Source organism: Anopheles marshallii, chromosome 3, assembly GCF_943734725.1.
Source record: "Anopheles marshallii chromosome 3, idAnoMarsDA_429_01, whole genome shotgun sequence".
Classification (NCBI taxonomy): domain Eukaryota; kingdom Metazoa; phylum Arthropoda; class Insecta; order Diptera; family Culicidae; genus Anopheles; species Anopheles marshallii.
The window spans coordinates 36,757,798-36,785,260 of NC_071327.1; the positions used below are offsets into that span (position 1 = coordinate 36,757,798).

At 41.1% G+C, this 27,463-nt stretch overlaps 3 protein-coding genes across 3 annotated transcripts; 1 reads left to right on the forward strand and 2 right to left on the reverse strand.

The window, feature by feature from the left end:
* Nucleotides 1–539: 539 nt before the first annotated feature.
* On the forward strand, nt 540–5,874 carry LOC128716222 (ankyrin repeat domain-containing protein 13C). The gene is made up of 6 exons (XM_053811142.1): nt 540–651; nt 1,192–1,233; nt 4,129–4,233; nt 4,313–5,115; nt 5,200–5,447; nt 5,817–5,874. Exons 1-6 carry the CDS (start codon nt 549–551, stop codon nt 5,872–5,874), a joined length of 1,359 nt encoding a protein of 452 aa, XP_053667117.1. The 5' UTR covers nt 540–548.
* A 13,544-nt stretch (nt 5,875–19,418) lies between these two features.
* Nucleotides 19,419–20,267, reverse strand: LOC128715138 (uncharacterized). Its single transcript, XM_053810019.1, has one exon. The coding sequence runs from the start codon at nt 20,265–20,267 to the stop codon at nt 19,419–19,421; it is 849 nt and encodes a 282-aa protein (XP_053665994.1).
* A 1,628-nt stretch (nt 20,268–21,895) lies between these two features.
* LOC128714713 (calcium-independent phospholipase A2-gamma-like) lies at nt 21,896–23,640 on the reverse strand. Its single transcript, XM_053809591.1, has 5 exons — nt 23,619–23,640; nt 23,474–23,553; nt 22,971–23,382; nt 22,678–22,898; nt 21,896–22,564 (listed from the first exon to the last, which is right to left on the reverse strand). Exons 1-5 carry the CDS (start codon nt 23,638–23,640, stop codon nt 21,896–21,898), a joined length of 1,404 nt encoding a protein of 467 aa, XP_053665566.1.
* Between the last annotated feature and the right edge of the window lie 3,823 nt (nt 23,641–27,463).

Below are 27,463 nucleotides of genomic sequence, written 5' to 3' on the forward strand. Positions count from 1 at the left end.
TAATCCTTGCAACATTTCACTTCATGCACGCACACACACACATATCCAGCACGGGTGCCGTCAAAGAACGCCGATAGAATGCTGTTGTGATAAGTTTCCTGCGAACTTTTGCATGGACAGTATACATTAACGTTGCTTGATCGATTATATTTGGTTTACTTAACATTTAAAACCAAAATCGTAGGTAAATCTACAATAACCTACACACGCACTTCTCTTCAACGCCGCCTTTAACAACTGCGAATGTGTTAATCACAGCAGAAAAACACAGTCTCAAAAGAGCGACAAGGCAACAAAATGTGCGAAAGGGATAGGAATAATATCTTACCAAGAGCCGCTCAGTATGTGGAATCAGTCGTTGTGGAACTGGTAGTTGCGGGGTAAAAATTGTTCCTTGGGAGGCGAAAATTGTTGTCTGCGGTGATAGGCAGCACTCGGGTGAGAAGCGACGGAAGAGATCGAGAAAAAATCGACTGCTGCGCGTCGCGAAAAGTGCGTGTCTTTCAGTAAAATGTTTTCTCTCAATTGCAGCGGAAGTCAGCGAAATAATGACGGAAACGTTTCCGCTGCATGAGTGCGTCTTTAACGGTGATACCAGAAAACTGTCGCTACTGCTCCGGACACACGAAATCGCCGAAAAGGACAAGCATGGTGAGTTGCCCAGATTTTAATCGGTTCTCTTTGGTTGGCTAGGCTGCGAATGTCTATCGATTCGATAGCGAACAAACAGCCACACTTAGCGGCGGTAGCGGAAGGTTGACAAACGGAACGAGCTAATCATATTCATGCATCGATAAGTTTCTTTTCCGCACGTATCCACGCAACCGCGTAATGGTGCAACAAAAAAAATGTAAAAAGTATCTGGGACTTATTCGTTTCTTTGCGCTGTGGCGCTATGATAAGTTCGGGTGCGTTTGATATCTGGACCAAATAATGTGTGTTTCAATTATTGTAGGCCATTTCCGGAGTTTCACATGGTAATCAATAATGATTTTGTTCATGTGCAAAATGAGCGCAAAGTTTGTCTTTATATCTCATTTACTTCGTCACCCTCGAACAAACTAAACAAACCGTTCCGCTACCTTGACGTGTAGTTTTGTTTACAAAATCATATAGTACGGCCTTGTAAATGCAACACAACGCTTGTTTATTCGAATAATCTAATCTTCTTTATTTGCTATTTCGTTTTAGGAAACACTCCACTCCATTTGGCTGTTATGCTAGGAAAGAAAGGTAATTATGCCAGCAGGAGGATATCGAAAACAAATCTGGCACCCCACCAAGCATCTCGGGGGCGGTAAAATGTGCACAATGCAGAAAAAAGCCAGTTGGGAACTTCTCTCGGCACATGGTTTATAGTAATTTGCCACCCAAACGTTCGCGCAAAACTCAACATCGTGAAATTAATATTTAATGAAAATGTGTGGGGAAGTTGACGTGTTGTATACATTCGGTCCAAATTCGTACCATCCTTCCATTTTCTACATTGGAAAGGAGAGTTAACCAAACCTATATTATGCAAGCTGCATAACAGCGAAACGCGTCGAACGGTGAGACGCTCTGGTGCGCTTTCTGCTGTGCAGATGAGTGATAAGAGTGATCTGTGGTTTGCCCGCACATCTCAAGCGTACTTCAGTCGAAAAAGACATCAAAACCCTGACAACACCACCGGTGCTTTAATAATGGTCAATAGATATGGAAACATAGGTGAAGCACACCTCATAGATAGTTATTTACCTTTAGTTTAATGGCACATACGTTCACACTGTCGCGGGAAACTGATAAACCCTTAACATTTACCACACACACATTCTCTCATCTCGTTTGGCTGTTATCAAGCGAGTATCGCATCGTGGCGACCACTTGAACAGGTGGTAGCATCATTTGGCAAAGAAATCGCAAGAGGAAAATTTTATACCTAGCCGCGTTTGCGTGCGGGGTTTTTTTTGTTTATTGAATCGTTTTCTAATGGGCTTTTGCCCTCCTTTCGTCGCATTCGCTCGAAGCGTTTGTCATTAGATAATGAACGGTGGCAAAGTAACAGGGCAAGAGCGTATCGGTTCGCAAGAACTCCATCCTATGGTTGTGATAAGAGAAGCCCGTTTGCAATAAATATACGCATTTCAGTATGTTAGGCATCTGAAGAATTCACCAAAAATAGAAGGTCAAACCGCGCGGATTAGTTGTGATTTCACCCGTAATCAATCCAACCACGATGACTTGAAAATAATTTTCAAGATAAAAAGAACTTGCGTACAAACTCGTCTGTCTATAGGTTTTTCAATAAGCATGAATACAACTTTCCATCCATGAGTGTGCATTATCAGTACATGGCACAGTACTTAGTCTCTATTGATATTGTTGTCAGTTTTAGCTACACTTATACATTTATCAATGTGTCTGGTGTTGATAATCTATTAGTCATTTTTTCGGAGAACCAGCACAAAAAGGTTCGGTTGGACCTAATTTTTTCCTTTTTGACGCGGTGGTCAAGAGTTCGTGCTGAAGCAATCACATGTTGTGCAAAAAGACCAGGTGGTGACTGCGATATGGGACAGCATTCCTGATTCCAAAATAAGCATCTTTCGCTTCCCCAAGGCGTCGTTAGTGATGGTTTCCTAGGCTGAATAAAAAAAAACGTCTAATTATGCGCTATAACACATTGATTTTAGTGTGGGCTGTTGCCTCTAGTCTTCAAAGCCTTACAAGGACATATAGGAGATGAGTACTACATGTTCCGACATATTATTCAGTGCACCAGTCCATTCGAATATTTGATCCAAACCTGGTGACATCACACCAGATCCCAGATCCTCGATTTTAAATCTTATTGACTTCTTCTTCTTCTCAAAAGAACGTTGTAAGCCTCTAAAAGATGTCTAATTATCTTTCCGCAGTATAATTTTGCAATCGTTTTACATTGTTCTATCAATTATTTATAGTACGAATTTTTATTTTATGTTACGATTCCTACTCATTACTACACTTTGTACATAATTTATTTAATTCCAAAACGACTCTCGTTATGTACAAATGGGAGAAGCAATACTAATTGCGGTTCGCGTTTGTCTCCTTCTTACGGTTCTATATTCTGCCCATGTGAAGTAATCAAGGGTTGGTCAATTTCTTTCCATTTTTTAATTCATATTTCATCCCTGCACCGTTAGGTTGTGTGGAGATTGAAATTCTGTCCCTATCCCCGTTGCAAAACCTTGCACATCATCCTGTCTGTCTGTAGCGGGTCGATTGGTCTCACTCCTGCACGTGGTGGATGGACACAACGAAAGATGATTCGTTAGAAGGAAACGACTCTACTTTACCGTTTTGTAGTAACCTTGATGCTATTACGATTCTATGCTGAAGTCCAACAAACTGTTGCCATAGTGCGGTGATGTGGAGGTGTAAGAAGCGGAATATAAGAACGAGCGATGCCAGCCGGAACCTTGGGATCCTTTTTTTCGCGGCATACTTCCTTTAGCTCGTTAGGTTTCTTTTTTTATAATTTCTTTATTGATTACGCTTTCACTCGACCTCCATATCGTGCCCAGTTCGATGGCTCGTGGTGTCTTCATCGCCACACCGGCAAACTTCACCACCTATCGTCCGGATCTGTTGTTTTTCATTTGTTTATTTATAGTCACGCAACTAGCTATATTTCCTGACTTGAAAGGAAGCGACCGTATCCTTATAGCGTTCGAGGGAACCTTTCATAAAGTGCGCCCTTTTCCCTTCATTGCTGCTAGCTTATCATACCTTTTTTTTAGATTGTATCAGTTGTCCTGCGAAACTCGAGACGAAGCTATTTATTTATAAACCATATATGCACAAAAAGGACCAAAATCTACGCAACAAAAATGTGTAAAATTCCAACCCTTTTAAGACAGCTTGAAAATATGATAAATCAGTAGCGTTGTTATGGACCACATCTTACATGTGCGTCTTACTAAAATAAAAATAAAACTAAAATCTTTAGAAATACCATCAATTCTAAAGGATTAAGTAAAGAGCTGTAAAAAAAGCTTTAGAGTTAAGAAAGCTCTTGTGACAAACTTCCACATATCACTGTGCTATACGGAAGCTATTCAATTCTGCAATTAAAATTTACTTATAAATGTTTTTATTTTTCAGAGTGTATCTTCCTATTGCTTGCACATGGCGCACCGGTTAAAGTAAAAAATTCACAAGGATGGTCACCATTAGCAGAAGCGATCTCGTACGGGGATCGACAGATAAGTATGTATTTGTATCCTGTAGCTTGTAGCTTGAGTTAAACATTAAACATTCGATTTTGTGCACTTCATTTGCTTTTCAGTCAGTGCATTGCTGCGGAAACTGAAACAACAGGCCCGCGAACAGATGGAACAACGGCGTCCAAATCTGGTGAAAGCCCTCAAACAGATGGGTGACTTCTATATGGAGCTGAAGTGGGATTTTCATTCATGGGTTCCACTCATCTCACGCATACTTCCCTCGGACGTTTGTAAAATTCATAAGTCCGGCTGCTCGATACGGCTCGATACGACGCTGGTCGATTTTTCCGACATGCGCTGGGAGCGGGGTGACATTTCGTTCATTTTCAAAGGCGAAAACCCGCCAAAGGATTCGCTGACAGCACTCGACAATGAGTGCCGCTGCTACCAGCACGTCCGGCACGAGGAGACCGAGATGGAAATTGAGGATGAGGTCGATATACTGATGTCGAGTGACATCCTTGCAGCACAGATGTCAACCAAGGGTATTAGTTTTACAAAAGCACAATCGGGATGGATCTTCCGCGAAGATCGGCGGGAAACGGTGGCCGGACAGTACGATAGCGATCTGTACACCATAAACGGATTGACGCTGGAGCAGCGCAAACGCCGCGAGCATCTATCACGGGATGATCTACAGAAAAATAAGGCGCTCATGGAGTCACTGACGAAGGGAGGACAGAGTCAACAGGGCGGTATCGATCAGAATGGAGAGATTTACCGGCGAGAATCGCTACAACCGCCGCCTAACAGTGAGGTTACCTGGGAGGAATACGTTTCGGCTGAGCCGGGCCAGTATCCCAACTTAGGTCGTGAACTAGTGTATAAGGAATCAAGCAAAAATTTTAAAGCAACAGTAGCTATGGTAAGTAAAATCGGGCACCAATGAATGCGTAGTACGATTTCTATTCTGATTAAACACCTTTGTAATATGTTCGGTCCATTTCAGAGCAAAGACTTCCCTCTGAGTGTAGATATGCTGTTGAACGTGCTGGAAGTAATAGCACCGTTCAAGCATTTCAGCAAGTTGCGTGAATTCGTAACACTGAAACTACCCAGCGGCTTCCCGGTGAAGATCGACATCCCCATCCTGCCGACAGTGTCGGCCAAGATTACGTTTCAAAAGTTCGAATTCCGGGACGATATTTCACCTGATCTGTTTGTCATTCCGGAGGATTACAAAGAGGACACGATGAGGTAAACCCGTCACTATACCTTTTCCGCGTTCCATCTAATGTGCTGCTCTCTCGTTTGTTTTCTCTTTCTCTCTCGTTCTCTTCTTGTTCTTTTTCTTCCCTTTTGTGTTACTTACCGGTTACATTTCCTTCTCCAAAAATTCCACACGGTTTCCTTCGTATTGTTATATATTTTGTGCACCGTACAACTATCAACACCAACGCACCAACACACTTTTCCCACACATACGCACACATGTGTCTCAAAACGCACAACAAAACGTATGTCAACATCATCTCTATGATTCACGCCTCTATGATTGTTTCTCGCGAGAGCACCACCGTGCACACTGGTAAATTCGCCAATGATATTGATAATTAATGCGATCAGGTTTCTCATTTATTTCATAGATTTCCTGATTTATGACCTTTCGATTTCGACGGACTAAATTCTCGCGCGCTGCTCTTTGCTGTCAGCCGACCTGGACAAACCGCACCGCAGTCGCCTGTCTCAACCATTGGTAGCGACGGGGATGTGGGATACTCGTGTTCACCTTCTCCACAATTATTGATACGCTCGTGCATGACCTTCGGATGATCTGGCTGCTCAGAAGGACAGTTAGCCCATATTGACTTACAAGTTGTTCCCCCTACGCAAAGCTCCCGGTTTCTGTCGCCACGATCGCGTTGGATTTGAACAATGCAGTATCAATACAGACAAATGTTAGCCGGTTTTCATTCGGATTTGCAACAGAAAGTGTTGGCTTGTTTTTAGGTTGTAACAGTGAAATGGCTGCATATTATGTCTATTAAGAGGACGCGTATTACAATTGTTAGCATAGTATTTTATTGTCCTACTACGACATGCTGTATTTAAGTGGCAGTTTGCGATCGAAGGAAAGGATGTTCACATGCAGTGAAAGGCTGTCTTCATTCTTCCAGCAGCAATGTTCTTGCCCTTCTTTCCAGCCACTGTTGGATCTCCTATTTGTTTGTAAAGAGAATATTGCAAAAGTCATCTTAAATACTAGCTTACAGGGCCGTTTTGTTCATAAGTCTATCATGTTTTATTTAAATAATTCCAGCTGACCAATATCTGCAATAGGGATGAAATAAGATGCATGTGAAGACAGTCGCTATAAAATATAAAGAAAAAGGCAATGCATAATTAAGACGCTCTGAACGAAACGAACCTGAAGCATAGACGGTAATATGAGGAAAGAGAAGAAAAAAAACGAAAGGAATACAAATTTTTGGTGTACGTAGCAGGGAAACGAATTTATCATGAATTTGACAACCACATAAGCTAAACAAACCTAATCACAGTGAAGTATAAAATCAATGAAGTTGAAACGACCCGAGAACATTTTTACAAAGCATGATAAAAAAACCATTACCAACGTCCAGTTCAGCAGTTGTTTGATATTCGTGAACCTGATCGGTATGTAAATCGGCTCCACAAATCCCATCCATTTGTCTATTACTATATTATCATTTTACTGCGATGTACTGTGAAGTTCGGTGGTCTAGTAGTAGTTGGTGTAATTTTTCCAACCCCGAACTTGGTAGCAGATCGTACATTGAACTTTGTGTATTCGGATCGATGCAGCGTGCCTGCAACTGTGTTCATTGTTTGGCCTATACGGCCTAGGTGAAGTAATACAGCGTCCAGTAAAAGAGTCTGCGTAAAACCCCTAGGCAGTAGAGGAACAATTTGTCAACGGGGTGTCGAAGGAGGTTGAAAGAAGGAAACTGTAATGCAAATCTTGTACGCTTGCTACCAAACGGATATACATACATGTGTCTCTAAACCAAAATTTGTAAGATGTTTCTTAAATTGACTAACTGAGCGTGTGGAGATGAGTGTGGAAAACGTGAAGAAGACAAAGAAAGCATACAAAGATCTAGTAATTCAAATAATGTTTATTTTCTAAAGGGAAAGAAAATGAAACGAACTGAGAACTAAATCGCGGAAAACTTAGGACAAACCCAGGAAGGTTAGTGAGCGAACTCAATATCCATATCAACAATATCTTTTCATTTAAACCGAAATAACTGCCACAGTTATCTGACAGATGACTGCCACTGACTACTTATTAATTAATAAAACTTTTGTATGCTCCATCCCTGCATTCTATAACAAAATGAACAAAATATATTTTTGCAATCTACTTGCTCACGATTGCGCGCCATCCACTGCCGAACTTACATCATGCGGCAAAAACGTTAATAACAAATTTATCATCCTAAAGCACCTATGCGCACCAATGTGCACACCAAATCCCCTCGAAGATTTCAGTACTGTTGAAGTATGTGTGGTGTACTTGTGGAATTTATCTCATTACGGATCTTAATCGTTTCAGGGTGCAATTTGTCGGTACAGATGCCAAATAATGGTTCCTTCGCCGGGTGGAATGCAAACCGACCTGTAGTGACATTTATAGTTTCGAGCGAAAGTTACAGCAATGTACGCAAATGAAACTCGTGACTCGTCTACATACAGTAACACTAACAGAGATTTTTTTTTGTTTATTTCTTCTCTTTATACAAAATGTGTTATTTTACAGCTAAAATTCGAAATCATAATCGACATTCTAAGATCTAACCAATACGACACATGAACTGGCTTACGGTCTGATTGAATTATTAACACTACGCGCACTTCATAACAGCTACGCAACGCGTTTCTAGTGATGGGGGGACCAACCTGGTGGTGGTTTCGGGATTGGTACCCACTCTGTCACCTGGACTGGTCCCCAGACACGCTTCCATACACCGACGTACACCTTCTTCTCCTGCCAACTCTTAATCCATCTTGGCTTCCAGACGAGCTTCTTCTTCCAGAATCCGGTCGGTTGTGGTGCGGCCGGTACGACCACATGATCATGATGCACATGGTGCACATCGTGGTGATGGACATCGTGGTGTACGTCGTGGTGCAGATCGTGATGAAGGTCATGATGCAGTAGCGAATGATCGGTACTCGCCAGGCTGTGCAGCAGTGCATCCGGATGATGGTGCACTAGATCGTCGTGATGGTGATGATGGGCAAGTGCTTCGCTGGCAGCATAGCTATAGGGATGAGTGCATAAACAATAAGGTATCGTAAAGTGAACTAAACGAAGAAATATTTCCAACAAAAAGGGATACGTAAATCGCCACTTTAAAATGGTAAAAGCATTCGTTCGTGTTTATACCAAACTTCACTGAAGCATGTGCATCAACACAACGCAAAACACCACTTCAACTGTGAACAAATGGAAATGAATTGGAAAATGGTGGACTCCACTGTTCGTCCATAGCGTCCCCAATGCGTTTCCCCTCGTTTCGTGGCAAATTGAACAAGAAAATCACTCTTCAGTCGTCAAGATTAGGCCGCGTAAGATAAAATCCCAGTAATTGGTAACCCTTACCCACCCATATAATGGGCACATTGCCAATTTTTTCCCGTCGCCGTAAGCTATCCCGCCGAACCGGTTTCATTAGCGCGTTTCCACCCGTTGCAGTAAATTATGGAGGTTTTTTTTATTTCTGTTCCCTCTCTATCACTCTCCCACCCACTCGTTAACGATTTGAAGCGGCACAAAAGGTGCCGTGCGAGAAACATGTTCTGTGTGTTATGCGCTGCCCGTTTGGGGTGGTTTTCTTCGCCGAACCAATTTACAACCTAATTGCAAACTAATCGATTGCTCCATACCACCGACAAACTGTTTACTTAATTCACTAGCGTGTGGTCTCGGAGAGTAAAGCAGGCATGTATGTATGATTCGAGGTATTCGGATCGCTTTTCCGGTTTGTTTTGGCAGATGGTTAACGTTTTGCACAGCCAGTGACCGTGCAGGGTTTTTTTTTATTTCTATCGGGTAAAGCATCATAGGTTAAAGGTCAGGTTGTTCTCTTCTTCACAGGGAACTAAGCACGAAGTTGGTATGTTGGTAACGTAAGCGTATTCCATTTATCTCGATGTCGATGAGACGGTGGTAACACGCGTCATGCTGTTCATGTACGAACGATACCATGCTAGGTTGGTGCTTTTCATCTGTATGTGGTTTTTTTGTGGGATAGGTACGTACGATTTGTAGTCATAACATTAAAGTATAATAGGTTTACTATTATATGCTAACTTATGCTAGTTTGATCATTTGTACTTGTTTATTACCTTTCCAAGTCACTAGCCCACGATAAAGGCAAGCTCGTCAATAGGATGGCCAACGATGTTGTTATTAATAGAATCTGTAAGAGAAAATGTAACAGATATCCCTTTTTACTACAAAAAAAAATTTATATTTCCAAGTGAAATGACTTGATCGCCCTCGAGGTTTCCCAATGGAGACGCCAGGTGATCTGTTTTTTTTTTTATTTAAATACATCCTCTAGTACATGTCCACTCGGTTCGCCTCAGTTTATTTACTATTTTATTTCATTTTACTTTATAATGTTGAATTTTGTGGTAAACATTTTTTTCTTGCAATTTGGAATAGGACAGTCATTCAGACAGACATTCCCTTAGAACGAGTTTAAATCGTTCCAGTGTTTTATTGGTTGTATATGAGTTGTATTAGTTGTATTTGCATGTCGTTAAGAAAATCCTGCTATACTGGGAGCTCTTTTCCATAAAATTAGCGTGAAAAATTAAATTATATTTTCCACTCCGAAATAATTCTTATTTAAGGCGCATATAGTTTGTTTTTCTTGTTATTAGGCCAATAACTAGTTTCGAGCTTAATCAATCTTTTGAGAAGATTCATTCTTATAATGTTTAATGCAAAATCATTCAAATCGGGATTCGACTTTCGAAATATTCAAGATTGAATGGGATTTCCTTCAGTGAAAAAAAAGAGTTTCGCCACTGTTAAAAAACGCGTTTTGTTAAAAATCACCGGAGTCCTAAACATATTTAAGGCGTATACATTTTTTTGTACGAAGAATATCTGGTACAAAGTTCAGTCAATCGATTTACACAGGTATCCGAGAAATTATCATTATCGAAATGTAAAATATCGTTTTGAGAAAAACGCATTTGAACATTGAGAATTAACGTTTTCATAAGGCGATGAGTATGTTTTTTTTTATTTACAACTTCCTATGCTAAATGAGTTATTAAAGAGACCGCAATTTCGACCAATTTGGTTATTGAACATCTTGATTGTACATCTCTCTTCAATGGTTTTATTTTTGTGGTGAATCAATAGTAAATTAATGCATATATATTGCTTAAATTCAACAGACCGTTAGTCTGTCAACAATCAACAATTGTTTGAATATCATTATATACCTCAAACGTGAATCTCATTTGAATATTTTGAAATACCTTCGAGAGCATACAATTTGGTTCTATTGTTTTTCTTTTCCGTCAATAACTCGACAAATGCTGCGTGGTTGCTCAATTAGAAACTATTCGATAGTAATGTTTTCAACTCCCAACGAACCAGTTACAACTACATCCACGATCGGTTCTCGAATGACATTTATCGTGAACAGCTGCTGATTATTTCATTTCAGGCTAAAATGGCTCTAATGCTTTTAGTAAGGCACCGTGCACTAAAAAAGAGTTCCAGACACGAGCCTGTTTGAGATTTTATCCTTTGAAAGAGGCATTTAATTATCTTTTTGATTTGCTTTTTTGGTCGGCTTATAGAATATTTGTGTCTTTCGATTGCATTCGTCTCTATTTGCTCGTTGTGCTTATAATTCGTTATAAAAGGGAACTCGTTTTGGAGGAGGTTGTGACCTTAATAACTTTTTTTTTTCAAACACATATCTCATCACTATGATTTATCGCCATTTCACAAATTTTAACTCAACAACCGCACTAAAATTGTTACTCACTTTGAACGGCATGTTATAATATTTTGTTTCTTTTTCACGTCACTTGTCTAAATTCGATTGTTACGATCGATCACCGTGTACGAACATGTACACCAAAATTTCACAATACGACTGATCACCTTAACGTCAAACCGAACCCGTTTTAAACAATACGCAGCCAAATTTAGGTAAACCAACTATCCGTTTGCTGGTTTTGTTTCCTCCTCCATCGGATGGGATATGTTGAGGGCATTTGCGCAATGGTGGGGTTATTGTAAATGGTAGCTTCTTTTTTAAAATGTCAATCGGGGGGAGTTTCTTCCCACCAACAACGATTGATAAGGTTAGCTGCGGAAGTAAGCATTGCACAACACGTGAGCTCTGAAAAATTCGTTTACAGTGTAGTACATTGTTTTAAGTGAACACTTGTAGGTGAACAATGGTACGCCATTTTGAATGGATTAGAATTTATTTAAACGTGTTGAAAAGATGTTCAATAATTTCAAGCACACTATTCTAATAGTGGAAAAATACTATGTAGTATGTTGTTTTTCGAGTTTGTGTTATTGACAGCTGCGTTTGTAAGGATTATCTTAGAAATAACTTACCTTTATACCACTTTACGAGCTGCAAACGTTACTCAAACGTATTGCAAGCGGCAGACATGAACTGAATTGGCATTTCGTTCCAATTTTCCAATTGAACTTGATATTGTCCACAATGTAGATCATGTATTCGATCAGTTTTGACAACATGTAGATTAAGCAAAAAAGTCCAGAGGATTCAGATCTGAGAAGCTGGGAGAACAAGCTGTTTTGTCTGGGAGGTCGGTTAAATTGGATCCCATTTACTGTGTGGGATTTGGGCTGGCTAACCTGATGGAACACACAGTGCTCATCTCTGTTGAAGTTTGGGAGATTGGAGATATCATCCTGGACTTAAAACTGACAACTTGCTTGCTGATAAAAATGTGTATTCAGACTTTTTGAACATCATATAGAATGTTTCAAAGTAAAGGTTAGATAAGTTTTTTTTTATAAAGATATTAATATTTTTTCCAAATAAACAATTTTAAACGATAACAAATTGAGCTATTTGTAACAGTTTTCGGCGTGAGATGTATTAAATAGTATTTCATACCCTCACATCTGCCTAAATCTTTTCATACTGAAAATATTTTGCACAATGGAAAAAGAAAACACTATTTCGTATATCATTCGAATGTATCGCTCACGGAAGATGATTTCACATTGTTACCAATAAGTAAATAGATCTTCATTATTGTTGCTAAACTTAAACCTATATCCACCACCGTTGCAAAGCATAAACATGGTGATGCTTGTTTGTGATAACTCCCTGTGTTGTTTTATTGCTATCGCAACAGGCCTGTCGGTCAGCCGATCTCTCAAATACTCCTTCCAAAGTATTAACACATGCACCACCAAACAACGCGCTACATAATTCGTTCCAATTTTGTATGCAACTCGCGGATGCACTGCCGTTGACCAGCGTCAATTCCCCGTCGCCCCGATCGTATCTAAGCTCGTAAAGCGTAAAACGACATAAACGGAATTCCATTATACTGGCCTACCTTCGTACGACACGTATGATGACAAGTAGTCGATAGTAGGAGGGAATCGCTGCAAATGTTACGCGCAAACGTGTGTATTTATTTGTGTTGGTTGAGGAGAAACTTCTTTCCGTATTACCCACGCGAATAAATTATCCGGATGTGATGGAAAGAAAGGGTACTTGTCAAAGGCAGATATCACCATCGCAAATAAGTTGATTTTATTTTGTTCATGTAAAGCCATAGCTTTCAATCTGTAACGAGCGGTAAATCCATCAGGGAAGTGGACGATGCATACGAAATTTGGTATTACATTGATCGATTATGTCATCGATTATAATGCAGCGATGCATGTACCTTAATCTTAAAAATGATCACGATAAATGCGGTAATAACTGTTGATTTTTGAGGCGACCGCGTGGCCTACTAGTCATGATCTAGTTGTGGGGTATTGCGATCTCGTTCGATCGTGTGTATTTAGGATAATGGAATTTACATAATACTGTGCATTAAAACGATATGCTACATTGCAAGTTAGTTAGTTACGTTGTGTTTAAATCTTCAATTCGTAGATGATCCGATCATTAATACGAAACAATACAATTAATTTTTTATTCATTCCAAAGAGCTGCACATTTGTTCTTATCCCAACGTATATTTCTCTAACACCCAACAAAACCTTAAATACTCTTCCATAAATTTTCCGGCAGCACGTTTCTTTGGTTTCATCGCATGTAAAAATGGAATGAAAAAAGGAGCATTTGCCAAAACCACCACGTTTAACGATGTGCCAAAAATTACACCCAAAGCCATCGATGGCAACACGTTCCCAATTTCACCCGAGGCCAACGTACTTGTCGTAGACAGGGATAAAAAAGAAACCAAAACAACACCGGCCCGATTTCTCGCTACAAATACGGATAAACGATCGAAAATGCGTCTCTCTGCGGACTATAAATAAAGCATCGGTCAGCGTGTAGCGTGAAGGTAGCCACCGGCATGGAAAATAGAAGGGAAATAATCAAATTAATGTACAGCTTAAAGTCTTATAAAAAAAACATGGCAAAACCATTTAAAGTCTGTACTTCATGGTGCACGCAATTAGATGAGTTTTCCTTTCAACCACGCATATCCTCAACAAGACTAAGATCAATGAAAAGAATTAAAAATGATCAGGCTAAATTCACTAGAAAGCTACAGAATTCCTTGTAAATCCAATTGGTAGTTTCTTCCTTTCGACCATACCGTGGAAAGTGTTTATTTACTTTGAGCTACACACAGACACGCACCAGGCAAGGTCGCTTCTTCCTGCGCTGTATTTTTCCTTCCAAACGAGCAGCAGTATGATTATGTTGTGCGTGGAATTCGAATTTCGACACATGTTTGGAACATGATGAAGTACGCGTTCGGCGATCGGTGGTTTTCGGTGGGACACGTAGTTTATTTATCTTTCTCTGTGTGCGCATAACCATTTTTTTTTTTGCATTTTTTGATGGCGCGGAAGAAACGACCCATTTGGTCCCAGCAGTTAAAGGAAGTAATTTAGAGCTTGTTGTGTTTGAGTATATTTTTTAAAGTCACTGGAAGAGGCGCTGGAGCATTTGTTTCAGATTTGATGATTTTTTGGCGCTAAAGAACACTTTCAATTTGAACATAAAAATTGGAAGTATAGGTTAAACGTGCTTCCTCAATAGACAGCTTATCGATCTATGATGATACCGGATACAACACCTCCCACAACACAGGTTGTTGAGGGACTAAATTTTTTTAAAGATATTTTAATTTTGCAATATGTTTTTCATATCCATGCCATAAACCATGGCGTAGATTACTCACGCTTCCAACAATAAAACCAATCCCAACACCTCGTTTAAGGTCTCTCGTGGATGGGGAATGGTCTACAAGCGTTAATGGAACACTGTTCCATGCATACGGCTAGCACTCCGACGAGTATCAGTTGCAAATGTTCAATACTACACGCACTTGTCTCAAAACCTAGGTTCATTTGTATTCTTTTATTTTTGTTCAATATTTCTTACTAAAAAATATTTTAAAATTTTATCATCATCCACAATGATGATGAACAATATCCATATACACTTGCAAGCGTATCTTTGATTTCTACTGACTCTCCACTCTACGCTCGAAATGCTTTCAATCCAGGATCTCTGTGAACTCATGTGAATCTGCTCTGATTGTACAATATCGGTGAGCATCTGGCATTCCTGGCAAGTACTCTGGCAGCATCATTTTTAATAAGTTGACTATAAATGCCAAGGTACAACATCTTCCATGCAACAGCCATCCATTGTAGAATATCTAGCATCACAGTAGATGTTGGCATTACGACGACTACAACGTAACACGTTACTGCATACAGGCCACTCACACGTGCCGAGTCAAACATATCATCTCTAAGTGTGCTCTAAACCTATAAAACATTTTGGCAAATTGGAACTTTTTTTAATTTAACTGTTCACGTTATTTCTCACCTTGCCACATGCTGAGGATGCGTCACCAGTCGTAAATTATGGGAAATGTAAAAAGGCAGGAGAAGGATAAAGAGAAGCGATTCGGTCTATTCCTTCTCATAAATCATTTATTCATCCTATTCTAAGCTTATTAGAAGATCTGTAGTCAACGTGATATAAAACAAAAATCCTTTTGTGAATTTTCTACTCAACATTTAGTTTGTTTAAAAACATCTAGTGTAGAAAATTTATTTGTCATTGGTTTTATAATTTCGATTGCAATTGGTTCTTTCGAAAATTATGCTTGAAAATTCTTCACCAAGAAAAATAAGACGGAATCAACCTAATGCGTTGTCGTAACATTTTAAAAGGAAAACTAAAAAATACTGCACCCCAATTTGCTAACATAACATAGGTCGAACGCTTATCCCATTCATCTCGCCAGCGTCTAACGGCACGAGAGAAACATAAATTAGAGCCAACGAATATTGGTCACCTCGTAAAAATATCTACCTGTCAGTTAGCAACTTTTTCGGAATTTTCTCTCAGCTCTTCATCCCCACGGTTCCATTTTCCATTTCGTACTTTTTTTCCTTCACGCCCGTTCGAAATGTTCGTGTCGTATTAATAAAATCACTTATACTCATTTTTTTTCCTCCTTTCACCTTTTTGATAGCACAAAATGAAGCAAACGCACTTAAAAGGATCACCAGGAGAAAGAATGAGAGTAAAACGTTTAAAGAAACAACCACAACGAATGAAGCCAACGAAGCAGGGCTGAAAAAAGGTGGTCACCACCATAGCAGATTGCGAATGGAAAATGAATCTCGTGCGATGGCAACGATTAACATTAGCAATGACATGATACAGCATCAAACAGTTTAGCAGACAGAAGGCACAATAGAACGGCGATACACACAAAGACTGAAAACAAGGTGAACAGCTATGGTTCTGCCGCTTAATGAGCAGGAATGAAATAGCAACACTAAAACACAAAACACTTTGCAAAGACACCGGTGGCTTGTAAGTCAATTTATCACCCAGCAAAACGACATCTGTCACGCACGAAAATTCACGCAAAGCGCTACGCACCTCAGGACGCCATTTGTTAGCCGTCTATGCATGGTATTTGGGTTACTCTTCTACGCAGAGGGTGTTGTTTACGGTTGCACACAAACAGTGGTACAGTGGTACATGGGTGACGGTAAAGAATCACTACCAATCGAGTAATTCGATTCAAATCCATCAATTTCCTTGGCCCATACGTTACCTTCGTGACGTAGTACAAACGACCATCCGCCTCCATCGGTATCTGAAGCGCAAAGCTTGATTAGTGTTCACCGCCGAGAGCTGTCTATTTTGACAGGAAACCGTCAAAACAGGCACATTTCTACTAAATCCTCGAGAGCAAAAACAATGTCATAGCGCAAAATTATTAGAGCCAAAAATTACCATAAAAATAGAGAGAGAGAGTGAGCGAAAGAGACAGATAAAGAGCAGCATAAGCAAGATGGAAAACAGTGTACTAAAAAAGTAGCGAAACAAAAAAATCATTTATATTCCATTACCAAATGGTGCGTGCCAATCCGGACGCCCGATCGTTGGCTCTTGCTAACCCACATAAATACAAACAACTCACATACAACACAGCACACCCGGCAGTGGATCATATTTACCAAGTAGATCACCATCGATCACCAGAGTGTGAGGGTGTGAGGGGAGGAGTTGTGGGGTACATTTCAGCAGGCAACACCCCCACAATCGGAAAACCCGTTTGGCGCGTTTGCTTCGACAGCGTGAACGATGATTTGTTTGTCTAACGATCCTCAACGCAAACTGAAGCTGACAGGTCGCGCTTGTTTTTCCAACCGTCCCGGTTTCCAACGCGTGTTTGGGCGGATTGTTTGTGTTTTTTCCCGGCCCAGGAACCGATACCGCTCGCAAGGGAGAGCAGTACCGATTTGCACCATTTTTGCACGAAAATACCACTCTCGGTGGAATTGACGAAAAGTGTTTGCGCCATTAGGGATGACGATGATGATGACTGAAACGTTTTTGGGCCGAAATGTTTGGACCGACTCGTTCAATTGGTGGCATGGCGAAGGAAAAGCTGATTTTCCGTTTGCAGTGTATTTATTGTGAAACAGGCAATGTTTAATTGTTTGTTGTTTATTTGAAAGGAGTAAATTATTTTCGAGGGAACCAAATCAACAAAACAATTTAAAATGTGCCTTTCTATATCATATTGTGCATTGTATTGTTCATATTTCATATATCCTTATACAAAGCATTTTTCTTGCTGTAACGACCTACTAGATCGTAGCTGTTTGATTTTATCACGTAGTCGGATTGTCAGTCCTTGCTGCAGGGGAACATTCCGGATGGGATTTTGTTTCGGTGCCGTATTTGTCGTATGGCATGGTTATAGCGCTCCAAAATGTATTACCAGGCTATACAAAGCTTATGTGAAATAGATTCCATTCATTACCTACCTACATTTCTTTGTAGATCAAAGCCACACCCGTAAATATAAATGATTATCTTCCTACTTGATCAACATGTACAAGGTCGGAAATATGGTTAAAAGAATTCCAAGGTACTTTGTGAAGCCTAAAACCTCTCAGGTAAGACCTATGGGTACAGGTAATAAGGTCATACAGTGCATAGTTTCCTTCTTTGATTAAGTTAAACTTAAAGAGAGGAATAAAAACGATATTCTAGTAAGATGTACAGAATTTAAAGAAACATCTTATCTGCACTAGGGGCCTCTACAATGGAGTCACCTTCTTAGACAGCGCCAGATGAATTCGACGTGGATGGCACGTGCTCTCTGCGCATATTATGTTTCTAGATAAACCGTAGTAAAGGCCACAAAAAACATTAACGATAGCTTTTCGTTTAGCTTTTCCGTGGCCTTGCTGATCAATTGTCCCTGCGTGTTGGCATTGAAACTATAAGCTATAGAAGCTATAAGCTTGAAATATTTCCGCTGGATTGTCATTCTCATGACGGTGTCATTCTCATGACGTGACTAGCCCACCTGAGTCTGGCGAATCAATAACGACAATAAGTTCGCCGTACAGCTCATAACTCCATTGTCCACGCACACACACGGGGCCAAAAATCCTTCTGAGCTTCTTCCTCTCGAACGCGGTTAAAAGGGTTTTGTCAGTTTTGTCTCAGAGGCATGCGTGAGTACTGGAACTATATAGGTTCTATATAGACCCAGCTTCGTTCTTCGCAACAAGTGTTTTGAGTGGAGAAGTTTCCTCAGACTGTCGAAAGACCTTTTGAAAGGTAGAAAGATTGGCAGGTGCTTCTTTACTGCGTGGTAAATTGTCTTCAATAAGGATGATCATTAGATTGTGCTGTATTTTACGGTAACGTATGTTCTTGAGCTCTTGGTAAAACTTCTGTTTAACATTCTGGCTTTTTTAGATAGAAGATATATTATAAACTTGATTGATACGATACGATGGATACAAAAGGCCTCGCCATGTAATCCTCCTTTGCTCCTATGTAACGCATGCAGTTTGAACAAAGCTTCAAAATAATTTCTTTACTAGTTTTATTATAAATGCTACAAATTAAATGATACTAATTTTGTCTGAGCGTAATAAAATAGCTACATAAGACAAAACAATGCTAACGATTAAATTATATACAAAGGAAATCACGGTATATAAGGAAAGGGAGGGTAAGAGAGTCCAACTTGTAGAGCCTTGTCGAACGTACAGTTAAATTTTCCGTTCCGACGCATTTGACTTTGATTTATGTAGCACGTTTTCGCCATAAAATTTTCCCAACCAATTCCATCACCCGAAGGTGTGTTTCACATGGGTTCTGTGTACACTCTCCTTTGATGCACCATATAGTCGTCTTGTCAGCTGCCATAGCGATGATCAAGTTGCAGTATTTTGGTGGTAAATCTAACCAAAACAATGGTACTACGCTCGGATAATTAGAATCCCGTTTCATCGGTAATATTTAAAGACTTTCAACCATACAGGATGCATGGGTTCATGTCTGTTGGGAAATCATATTGTTTACTATTGGTTGTTCGTATCAACAACACAGTGCTATACTAATATTTAGACCACATTTAGACCAACGCCCATTACTTACATTTCGTCTCTTCTTTCACTCAAACGAACGTTGAATCAATATCGTCATTCTGTCCAAGATGGCTCAATCGAACCTGTAGTTCCCGCAGCTTCCCACACTGTTCGTCGTACCGATGTTCCAGCTGTTCATACAGTGTCGTTTGGGCCGCCGACAACCGTTGCACCATTTCCACCTGTTTGGCCTCACTCTTCGCTAGCTTCCGTTGCAGTTCCACCACGAGATTGGTCAGGTCCTGCAATTTCTGCGTAAAATCTCGCTCAAGAGCATTCAACCGTGCATCGTAGTCACCGGCACCACCGTTCGTCTGTTCCAGCTGACCTACTTTCTGCTCCAAAGCGCTCAAACGCTCCGTCGTCTGTCCGGTGCTCAGCTGTTCCAGCTGCACCTCGGCAGCGATGATGCGGCTTTCCAGGCTCAAGGTCATCGCGCTGTTGCCGGTGTTTCCGGCGGCGTATTTCCCACTCCCAGACAGACCCTTTTTCTTGCTCTGTTCGCTGAACGCCACCTTCATTGCAGCGATCTGCTTGGACAGCTCATTGCGACAGCTGGCCAGATCGCTCTTGAGATTTTTGATTTCATCTGCCTGCTCTTTCAATCGCTTCTCGGTAGATTTCGTTCCTTTGCTACTGGCGGCAGCCCGTTGTTCGTACTCGTCCACCAAACGTTGCTGCTCCTGCAGGCTTTTCAGAGCCTTCAGCTCACTGCTTAGCTCACCGTACGCGTACTGGGTGGCAGTCAAGTTTTTGCGCACATTGTTCAGCTCGTTACTTATCTTGTGAATATCGGACGCAGTGTAGGTCGTTTTGTGCCGGCTAAAGTACGAAAGCCAGCCCGTATTTTCGTACTCTTCCGGTTGCATATTACTCATCCTGGCCGTATGTTTAGTCTATCCAGCACTCCCACTCGTATTCTTCTCAATTTGTAATTGTAAATGGTCAATTATGCGCCCAGTACGGCACAACATTCACCTGCATTCCGAAATGTCTCAACAAAAGCGTGCAACACACTCCGAGAGCTGCAGAGATCATAAATTGAACAAAAATTAACTTCACACGAGAATCTTGCGGCACACTTCAAACCAGACGCGCGGGCCCTTTCCGATGCAAGCTAACTTTTCCCAAACGTGTATTCCTCTAGCAGTTTGTTTCACTTTCGCTTCACAAGATCTCGAACGCGTCGGTGTAAAAATTTGTACGAATGTGTGCTATCTGGTGGCCAGAACACGACTACGCGGTGATCGTGACCGATCGGGATGAGTGCGCTGGTCGATTTACTTAAAAATAAATCCCGGTGTCCTCTTTCTCGGCGCAAATCTGTGCTGGCGCTAGCAGCCGAGCGATCGTGAGGAAAACTCCAATTTTCTCTCATACTCGCTCTCTCGTATAAAACAGAGAAGCAACATGTGGTGGATAGGCATGAAAAATAAGAAGATCGTTACCCATCATCATTCTCTACAAATTCTACAAATCCTCTACAACATTCTCTAAAAATAGTGCAAATTATAATAAATACACTTTAAAACATATTTCAACTGAAGTCACTCAATACACAACCAAAACTGTAAAATAGGAAGCTTTTCCTTGAAGAAATAGTTTAATTATCGGACGCTTTATCTGTCTGCATATTTTCTTTTCATTTCAAACTATTCCAATAAGTTAACTAATTAACTTAACTTGAATAACAAATTACCTAAAACAATGAACAATATCGTAGACCTGGTAATGGGGATGTAGGGATACAAAATATAAGTTATGATGGAACAACAGCGGAGGTGCATTTATTCGAATTAGGATCGTTCTGATTGTGTCGTGAACGATGAGTTAGCATGAATGATCTAGGGAATGAAGATTGCTAGAGGGAATTTGAAAATGGTTAAGGGAAAGAAGATTTAAATTTGCATCGAACAAGAGACCCATGTACAGCCCGTTTTTTTCATACGTCTACATTTCAGAAAATCCATGCCCATGGTGCACTCAACCGACCACGGAAACTTCTAAAGATAATTCTAGGGAATATTCTTGGTACCCTGTCAATACTATCCATCTAAATTAAGCAGATCGGGTTTCAAGAGGCACAGAAATATTCGAACGTTACAACAATACCAAGTTTTGTGACACACAGGATGACTGAAGTCGGTATGGATCTAGAGTTAATAATTATCAAGCGTTCACAACTTTATTTGAGAGTAACACATTCACACAATTAATGATAATGCGATAACAGATTAAAAGATCAAAGCAAGTTAAACACAAAATTAAAGCAGGTAATACTAACACGTCCATACTATCGAAATAAAACCTGAATAGTTCACCGTCGTGTGAGGTATGATCGTTGGTACTGCCATGGTCCATTGGAAAAAAATGTATCAGATAAATAATTTCATTCCGGTTATTTCTTGAGGAACAGCTTCTTCCACTTTTGACCTGTAAGAATCGAATACTAAATAATCTTTGGAATCCAGTAGTTAACACACTTTCAAACAGGCCCGCTCATCTGCTAGCGATAGAAAACATGCCGTGCAACATCGTACGCTTTGCGTGCGATTGATCGTTTGCGTGTCAGTAGATCGGCCACCTGCTCGAACTTGTCCTCATTGCGCGCATAGTACATGGCCGTATCCTTTTCCAGCTGGGCGATCTTTTCCGGCCGAACCTCAACCATCGACAGGAACTCGGTGAGGTACGGATTGAAGCGAAAGTAGTGACCGGGTGGCAACAAATCGCTCAGCACTGTGTGAGCCGCCTCCGTGTCGGTGGCTGAATCGAGTATGCGCAAGAACTTGGTCTTCCACGAGCTGGACAGTGAGGCTTGCTCGAGAATGTTTGGGCTAATGATTTTTTGCCCATCGTTTGATTTGCCCCGGGTGCGTCCCGTACCGAACGATACCACACATTGGATCCGTTCGTTCGGCCAAAGACATTTGGCTTCGTGGATGGCCACGGTCGTGGGATTGTTGTACAGTATGCCACCGTCCTGATGCAGCTGACCGTTTAGCGGGAAATCTCCGAAGTAGGCCGGAGCAGCCGATGAAGCTCGTACTACTTCCCACAGACGTGCTGTGTGTGACCCAGCGTAGACCGACTGCACGTTCTGTGGTAACGTGTAGTTGCGAAACACATGTGCATCAATATGCTCATCACAGACCGTAGTTGAAACACAGCAGAACTGCGTTTTGGCATTTGGGCGAGCGAACAAAAAAAAAAAAACAATGACCATAAGCAAATGAGAACCGGATGTGCATTCGGTATTATGTTTTACCAATGTGTTTGTTATCCCACCTTCGGCACATTTGGGAGCATCACCGTGTCGATAATGCGACGATACCCGACATGTCGTTTGAGCAAAGATTCCCACAGGTCGATGTCGTAGTAAGCATGAGACGAAAACAAGCGCGACGCGCCTGAAAGTTTGTCCAGCGTTGATGGACGATGGAAGATCTTGTAGGCTATCTTTTTGTACAGGTGAATACCTTCCGCCAGTGTAAGTCCCTTTTCGGAGGCTAAAATGCAATTTTTTACATGCAATTTATTTCTTTTTTGACTTCATACTTGACGTACTGGAGACAACTTACCCAAGGCACACACCAGTATAGCGCCGGTCGAAACACCACACACCAGATCGAACAGGTCGAATATTCTACGGTTGGTAAGTCGTTCCAGTTTGCGCAGTAGCTCCATCACAATGATACCCCGAATGCCACCACCGTCGATGCTCAGGATGCGAATTCCCTCGCCCGGAAGAGACGGGACATAACCAAGCAGCGCTAGACCGAGCTTTGCATGCTGCGTTATTGCCGGGTCGGTCGAGTGTTTCAGTTCTTTAAGCAGCTCGACGGCACCCTCCTCTATCGCGAACGCTTTCTCTTGTGGAAATTTTTCAAACTTTTCCACCAGCTCATACAGTACCTGACGTTGCCGATCAACTGGTATTGCCTTGCGGCGCAAGTCCAGCAGAGCATGTCGGGTTTGCGATTGATTTTCTCGCTGCAATCGAATGTAAGGTAAATAAAATCCCTTTTAATTAGCACCAGTCACAATATGCTGCCTAACGTTTCGAGAAAGAGGCTTTGTTTACATTTTGCTGTCGTTGGAGGATCCATTGTTGTGGTATGGTTCGCGATACCTTTGCGCTGGTAAGAATTGGCGAACGTATACCTAAAACAAGAGTATCGACTTAGGATATCATCTAACAGATTATCACATTTGCTGTGCACACTTACCAATAGTCCTCCAGCTGGACATTACTATCGTTCGTATCAAAACTCACGATACATTCTTTGCACAAACAAACCTTTTCCGAATTGTGTAACTTAAACGTCAATCGCGTTGTTTACATCGAATCGAAGAAGTTACACTTGCTAAAATCATTTTTGGTACACCGCTATTGTAATAATTAGATGGTTTTATAGAATACTTTCACGGGAAACGTTCTGATGTGAAACATGAAGTGTGTTCATTAAGTTTGGTGCTATGTTTATGTTTTATAAGTTAAATTAATTTGTTTTAAAATTGTGTCCCTTTAAAGCGAAGATTTTAGCGAAGTTTTTAGAACTAGCGTACCAACGTGTATTTTTTTCTCGTTGCGTAAATGCTTCGAACTGCAAATATGTTGCGGACATTTCGGAGTAGATAGAAATTGCTAGCGACACCTATGTTTCAAAACGCGAAGCAGCGGTTAATGCGAACTCCTGACTGTATGCAATTTGCATGCGAAGTTGTACTTGCGATAAATCTCATTTGAACCGACGATTCGTTACACATATAATGTTCGGTATGTGTTTTCGAAACTAGTTCCGTCAGTCAGAATAAACGTAAATCTCACGAGGCTCCAATAAACAACTGACGACAATGACTGCCCCACTTCGGGAAACAGTTAAAAAAATAAAAAGACGTCCGATTCTAAGCGTAAATCTACGTTCTTTAAAGAATGACAGCCTATTACCAAATACAAGGGTCAATAATCGAGTCAAGGTTTCCAATTGGCTTAAAGCTTCAAGGTTGGTTTCCCGGATGAAATTATCACCATCGGACGTACACCCTACTTATATGCGAAGCCTTAAGTATTGGATTGGATTGATCTACCTTTTCAGTAGGTAGAGGAGTTCTGCTAGGTCGGAACGATGGCAATTCCGTGCCTAGTATGGACCCTCAGCTTTACCTTACCTAATATGAGCAAATTGTTATGATTCAGAATACTTCATTAAGATACGAATCGCAAGCATATACAGGTAATATATATGATACGTCCGGTAATCATATATGCCAATGAGTCGTGTACGATACATGGTGAGTGGCAAAGGAGAATGATCCATGAGCTTGCCGAATCGTTTCGCGGGTCAGTTATACTGACCGGTCCTAAAACCGAGGATACGATAGTTGAAACACGTGATGAGGATGTCGGAAAAGGATACAATGTTTTATTTACGAGGCGCAGACACGACAGACCACACGACACGACGGCTCCCAGCCGTCAGCAGAGAACGAATTTACCATTGGGCTATGTTGTAAAATTAAGTCTAGTCATCATTAAGTCGACCACAAAAAGAAGATCATACGGTCGTCACGTCGTCACGTCACGTTTATACAATTGACATTGAAAGGCATAACATTTATAAAAGATATTCAAATTTACTCAAATTCGAGCCCGAAGTGAGTTTATCGACCATTTTACTCTATTCAATAAAACTATCTCGAGCTAGACAAGTGAACGTCGATAAAATCAAACCATGTCCATGTCTCAGAGGCGTATGTGAGTACTGGAACTATATAGGTTCTATATAGTCCCAACTTCGATCGTCGCGACAGGTGATTTAAGTGGAGAAGTTTCCTCAGACTGTAGTATGACCGGTTGGCAGCCAACACCCTAGCGTGTATTTCAAAATCAATCTTATTGTCGGTGCTGACTTTTGACCCAAGATAGGTGAAATTTTGGACTACTTCGAAAGAGCGTTCACCTATTTGCGTAAGTTACCACACCTGCGTAAGTTAGGATGTGTTAGCAGGGCCGCTGGTAGTACCACCATCAACTTGGTTTTTGCCTCGTTAATCTCCAACCCAAGGTTTTCTTACGCCTGCTTAATCCTTTGGTAAGTATCCACTACGTAGGAGAGCCGTAAATCAATGATATCTTTGTCATCAGCGTATGCCAGGATCTGGATTGACTTATAAAAGATGGTCCCCGAAGTTTCCACCTCCGAGTCAAGGAAAGCCTTTTCTAGCGTTCTAGGTAGAAGAGTAGACAAGCTAGCCCATCTCATTGGCGCAGACCCCATCATTATTACCATCATCATTGGTCATGGTGTCGTATGCGGCCTTGAAGTCGATGAAGAGATGAAACGAGTATAGCTGATGTTCCGCAATCATCCCCAAGGTCGCATGCTGAGGATCTTATCAGAGGTCGATTTTCCGTTTCGGAATCTCTTCTAATAGTTTCCAACTACCCTTTCAACAAATGGGACAAGACGATATTGTAGTATAAGGAAGAATATTCCCAAGTAATTGACCAGATGACCAGATCCATACTTATTTCGACAACAGGTCACCTTAGGTCTGAAGTTGATTCGGTGACCTGCTACTTCTTGGCAAAAATTTCTTCCGGGTCCGTAGAAATCCTGATTTCTTGACGTTCCCGCACTCGCTGCTTTTCCCAGAATTGTTTCTTGGCGTGAGGAACTGTTTTCTCCTACCGTCTGAACCGTGTGTATTCATCTTCGCATGCTCGCCGTATTATGCCGCAGCTGCATTGTTCAGTATGCGCAGTTCTTACATTCGGTCACTTGTCGGTCACTGGTCACTCTTCGTCGAACCAGCCAAATCTGGTGTTGACCCCAAGTAATGGGATTGTGGCATTTGCACATTTGATAATGTTCTTATAGTTGTGTATTGACTATTTTCTGGTACTAGTGCCTCACCTATGGCGGATGCGAAAGCCTGTTGGACATTAATGTACTTTAAGGAGTCTGTGTTGAGTCGAATCCGTGTGTTTACGTGAAATTTGTACTCCCAACAGCCAGATTGTTTGCTGCTGGAAACTGGACCAGTCTTCTATCATTGGTAGTACTGCTGTGCTTTGGTAGACTGTGCCCGCCAATATATTGGCGGTTCCCTAGCTATTCTAGTATTGAAGTCACCCAGGATGATGATGGTCATGCCCGGGACACTGGTCCATTTTTTTGCGAGGCAGCCGTAGAACAGGTCCTTCTCCTATTCGTCCTTGTTTTCAGGAGGGACTGAACGTTAATGAGGCTGATGTTGAAGAATCTGCCTCGCATTCACAGGGAGCATAGCTTGTCATCCATAGACTTGAAGAGGATGATATCGGATTTAGAGCTACAGGGTCCATGTTCAGTGTGGCCAAGGCGACATCTAGTTACTTCATTGCTCCAGTTCTATACTGAGTGCGTACGTTCCATGAGCCCATAAAAATCTTAGCCCGGGGGCATAGCGTGGGTCGGTTATCATTGATTCCGTTTCTATTTTTCGTATAGCTTCCCGTAATCGTAGTTGTGTACTTGAAGCAGGGTGACTTGCCCTGCGCTAATTAAAAGTCAACGCGTCAGCAACATCGATTGTCGTTGCTGTTTTCAACCGCGTCCAATAAGTCAGTATGTCAGTATCGGCATTAAGTCAGTTGGCAACAACATTGCTATCCAGCTGAAATAGCGTAACGATGCAGGTCGGACGACGTTGCAGTACGGCACAAAAATATAAAATTTAAAGCTTATTATCAGCTAACAAACCCCTCACCATCAGAGTAGTTTTCTAACATGCTCTATCGTGTAGTTTTCTTAATAAACTGGATGTATTTATTTTGAAAAAAAAAAATCCTTCTAAATTGCAATTGCAAACCGTAATGCACGTGATTCAAGAAACATTTATCTCACGAAATTTATATCAATATTTCCTTTATACTATTTCAACCCCTGCTTATGCTTCTGCTAAACAAACTGTACAAGGCCATTTAAACATCCCATATTGAGTAATGTTCCGAGAGCTAATATGAATTTAATTCGATTTTTTCCGCCCATGGTACGGCCAGCGGTCAACGCACGGATAGGATGCGTTT